This window comes from Rutidosis leptorrhynchoides, chromosome 2 (assembly GCF_046630445.1).
Source record: "Rutidosis leptorrhynchoides isolate AG116_Rl617_1_P2 chromosome 2, CSIRO_AGI_Rlap_v1, whole genome shotgun sequence".
Classification (NCBI taxonomy): Eukaryota; Viridiplantae; Streptophyta; class Magnoliopsida; order Asterales; family Asteraceae; genus Rutidosis; species Rutidosis leptorrhynchoides.
The window spans coordinates 410,997,144-411,001,564 of record NC_092334.1 but is presented as its reverse complement, the minus strand read 5'-3'; the positions used below and the strand labels follow the sequence as shown (position 1 = coordinate 411,001,564).

General features: G+C 33.1%; 1 protein-coding gene across 1 annotated transcript; it reads left to right on the top strand.

Moving 5' to 3' along the window:
- Nucleotides 1-367: 367 nt before the first annotated feature.
- LOC139892290 (phosphoribosylformylglycinamidine cyclo-ligase, chloroplastic/mitochondrial-like) lies at nucleotides 368-3,758 on the top strand. The gene is made up of 9 exons (XM_071875343.1): nucleotides 368-502; nucleotides 801-1,160; nucleotides 1,572-1,666; nucleotides 1,740-1,841; nucleotides 1,937-1,996; nucleotides 2,114-2,286; nucleotides 2,746-2,848; nucleotides 2,941-3,099; nucleotides 3,423-3,758. Exons 2-9 carry the CDS (start codon nucleotides 854-856, stop codon nucleotides 3,585-3,587), a joined length of 1,164 nt encoding a protein of 387 aa, XP_071731444.1. The 5' UTR covers nucleotides 368-502; nucleotides 801-853; the 3' UTR covers nucleotides 3,588-3,758.
- The last annotated feature ends 663 nt before the right edge of the window (nucleotides 3,759-4,421 follow it).

Here is a 4,421-nt window from a genome sequence, read left to right as displayed (position 1 = left end):
CGACTCGCATATCTGCTACTGTAGCTACAGTAACTTTTTTATTTATTTATATTTTTTTCGAAACCAACCCGCAGCGATAACGCGGGCCAAAAAACTAGTTATTATATATCGATGTAAATGCTATAGAATTGTGAATTGAAAACGAGCTATTATGATGATAACATATTGACGTATGTGTTTAATAACACAAGTATTTGTTTAATAATATTGAAATTATAATATATCATTCAACATTTTTCTTTAGTGAACCGGTAATTTCACAAGTAACTACTCAATGTTAATTTGGTGAACAGTATTTTTTATTTCAAACATGTTATTTTATTATTATTACTGTATTTTTATTAATTAAAGAAAATTAAAATATCTAAGACTATATTACTGTTCAACTGCAATCCGGCCGTGTTTACCACCGTCATCAGCACTCTTACTCCATTCCTCCCGCCGCCAAACCACCAAGTCCCAGCACGCAGCTGCTGCCGCTTCTGCCACGGCGTTACTCAAGGTTTAATCATTATTTCTTTTGGTAACAATTAAGGGTAATTAGGTTATGTTTTCTCTACAGATAAGGGTTTCCCCAACAATCTTATGTTTTTTGTGGCTAAATATAGGTATAGTTATGTACTGTTTAAAATAAAATCTTCATCTAATTGATGAAGTTACTGGAGTATACTTTATGTTTAAGTATGTTAAAAAAAACTGTTAATATACGAAGACCTTTTCATTTTTGGTAGATGTTAGTGTTTCTAACCTGCTAATACTATTTTTCTCTTAATAAATATTTGTATTTAATATATTTGCAGACATACAATTGCATTGTAAGTTGTAAGCTAGTTCATTACAATAACAAGCTATCATGAACACTACTACAGTTGGAGCAAGTCCAGAGCTTTCTGGGTTTACCCATAAATCGTCTGGTCAGAAACGAGATACTTTTTCGTTATCTGCAAGAACACACGAGTTTTGTTGCTTGTCTGAAAGGCAAACATCTTTATCACTCAAAAACTATTCGAAAAGCAAAATTATGCGTGTTATTAGTAGCAATCAAGAGGGTCTTACCTATAAAGATGCTGGTGTTGATATTGATGCCGGATCAGAGCTAGTACGAAGGATCGCAAAAATGGCTCCTGGGATTGGAGGCTTTGGTGGATTGTTCCCACTTGGTAATTATCTGTCTAAAACTACAGTGTTGTTTGTTTTTCAGTCTACATATGAACATATCTTATTATGTCTTATGTCTGCGAGGCGCAGACGTTTCTATTACAGACACGTTTCTATTACAGACCGTTTGTTTTTTCTCAAGATATAATATAAAATAATGTCTTATTATGTCTACGAAACTCAGACTTCGAAATATGCTTCTATACAGACATAAGATAAAACAAACATTCTTCACTATTTAGCATACGTACAGACTTTTGGGCCACATCTTCTCTACGGACACGGTCCGTAGATGTCAGACAAAAACATTATAAAAAAAACAACACCTACATATTCCTTTTCTTTGTTTGTGTACTTGATATGTGAATAAATGTTTTGACTTTATGAGTAACATGTTTTGTTCGTTTGAGCAGGGGATTCGTATCTTGTAGCGGGTACAGATGGTGTGGGAACTAAACTTAAGTTGGCATTTGAGACTGGAATTCATGATACCATCGGCATTGATCTGGTATGGTATAATTTATTTGTTTTCTTATTTTATATTGTATGCATTGTGGATTGCTAATTTGGTTCATTTTTAGGTTGCAATGAGTGTAAATGACATAATTACATCTGGAGCGAAACCTTTGTTCTTTCTTGATTACTATGCAACAAGTCATCTTGATGTCGATCTTGCTGAAAAGGTGTGTAAATTTGTTTTTGCACAATCTTGTTGGTTGTTACAGTTAGTTAAAAATTATTAATCATAATGCTCAGAGTTAATTATCCGATTCTTTAGGTTATTAAAGGAATTGTTGATGGTTGCCAACAATCTGATTGTGCTCTACTTGGAGGCGAGGTAACTTTTTTCTTTATTATTATTATTAATATTATTTTTTTAAATGTAGCAACTTGATGCATTTTTTTTTGTTTATGATTAAGTTGTGTTTGTTGTTGAATTGTTTATGGCTTATAGACTGCAGAGATGCCAGATTTTTATGCCGATGGTGAATACGATCTTAGTGGTTTTGCAGTTGGAATCGTGAAGAAAGGATCTGTTATTAACGGGAAGAACATTTCAGTTGGAGATGTGCTCATCGGTTTGCCATCTAGTGGAGTTCACTCAAATGGGTTTTCTCTTGTTCGAAGGTTCATCACTCTTTTAACAAGTCTTTCACTCTTTATATGATTTCAAGTAGAGGTGTTAATATAGTCGGGTCGGGATATGCTTCAAAACGGGCAGTTTTTGTACGGGTCAAAACTGGTTGGGTCAGGTTGACCCGTAAACATTCTCTACCTGAAGTTTTCATTTTGTCTTTATTAAATAGATAGATTACACGTTCCATTAATTTTTTAATATGTAATATAATATATGGTGCCTGATTAGAATGATTAAGATAGTTTAAATGTTAGATGCATTATAAATATACTTTGGGTGACTTTCGATCCTATTGGCCAGTTTCTATTTGGCTACTCATTTGATCGTTGTATAGATAAAACAGTAGACGTTTCCTAACTCAATCGGAATTTGTCACCTTTTAATGTACATATAACAGGACACTGTTCATCTTATTGTACTCATATATTTTGTCAATATATATTTTTTAGGGTGTTAGCTAGAAGTGGACTTTCATTGAAGGACAAACTACCTGGTGAATCTGTTACATTAGCCGAGGCTTTAATGGCGCCAACTGTAATTTATGTTAAACAGGTAAAATCTGTTGCTTTTGTTCTGCTTTCTTTTGTTAACATTCATTATTTCTTTCATTTATTTTGTGATTATATATTTATATGTTAATGTAGGTGCTCGATATTATCAGCAAGGGAGGCATAAAAGGAATTGCCCATATAACAGGTGGCGGTTTCACAGATAATATTCCTCGTGTTTTCCCTGAAGGCCTTGGTGCTCTCGTTTATGATAACTCTTGGCCCGTTCCTCCTGTTTTTAAATGGATACAGAAGGTATAGCTTTCAATGCTTATTTTATTTCATTATAAATCAAGTTTTATAAAGTTTTATGCATATCAATATTCCAGCTTTCCGTCAAGTTAGTCTTTAGTATTATTTATTATACGTATTCCTATTTGCTATTTGACCAGTTACAGATGAAGCATTACCAAAATCAACCCATTTGTAAATAAATGGGTCAAAATCGCCACACCTCTGTGTAGATTTGTACAACAGTATTCTTTAATATGCAGTAGTTGTTGCAAATAAAAGTTGAATTTTTTTTTTTTTTATGGAAATGCAAAAGAAAATTAGATATCTTAATACTCGTTATTCAGGCTGGAGGAATTGAAGATGGTGAAATGAAGAGGGCGTTTAATATGGGAATCGGAATGGTTCTTGTTGCTACCAAAGAGGCTGCCAAAAGGATACTTAACGAAGGCCACGAGACAGCATATCGTATTGGTGAAGTTATAAGCGGTGATGGTGTGAGTTATCAATAATACGCCATTAATGTTGAGTTGCTTATTAACACAGACTTGTAGCTTTTTTGCTGTTTTAGTATTTGGAGATGAAAAATAATATGTTTGTTACGGAAATTTTGAGACTCATCCGTATGTCTGCGCATTTAAGCTATTTATAAACCGGGTTACCTTTTAGTTATTGGATGATTATTTGGTACTCCTCGGTTAGTTTTTGTTTAGTTTTGATTTGAGGAGGGTTGGTTAGTGTTTTTATCCTTTGCTAGTATGTGTTTGGGTTTTTTTTTTTTTAAGCGAGAAAACTCTCCTATGAACGAGTACATTGGCTCCTCCATAGAAGATAAAACATCGGGTAATCAAGCCCTCCGAGCTCGAGACCCGGTACCGGGTGAATTGCGCATTATGCGCACCCTCTAGTCATATTCCCTTTTTGAATAATTTGGCATAGTCAGGAATTGAAGTCTGGTAGGGATCACAATGGATCAGGTAATGCTGTATCTATATCCATATCCATTTAGTTTTTGTTAATCCATATCCATATCCATTTAGTTCATGTCATCCGTCTATATCCATATCCAGTGGATTCAGCGGGTTAATGGATATTCAATGGATATTAAAAAAAATTTATAATATTTTCTAATATGTGATTAAAATAAAAACGTAGTATAGCAAAAATAAATATAACATGACATAATTAAAATATATCCATACGAATGTGTAAACTTTGTCGAAGATATAACAATATTTGTTAAACTTACTATAAAACATAGATTATGAAAAATGAAATATGAAACGTGTAAGTTTATTTTGTTAGATACACGTGTTTTATTGTATATATATTACAGTTATTTCATT

What these genes read in the sequence shown, in the direction of transcription:
- LOC139892290 (XM_071875343.1), top strand. Translation starts at nt 854, where the DNA reads ATGAACACTACTACAGTTGGAGCAAGTCCAGAGCTTTCTGGGTTTACC. An exon ending in ATGTCGATCTTGCTGAAAAG is followed by an intron (nt 1,842 to 1,936) that starts GTGTGTAAATTT and finishes CCGATTCTTTAG; the next exon opens with GTTATTAAAGGAATTGTTGA. An exon ending in GTGCTCTACTTGGAGGCGAG is followed by an intron (nt 1,997 to 2,113) that starts GTAACTTTTTTC and finishes TATGGCTTATAG; the next exon opens with ACTGCAGAGATGCCAGATTT.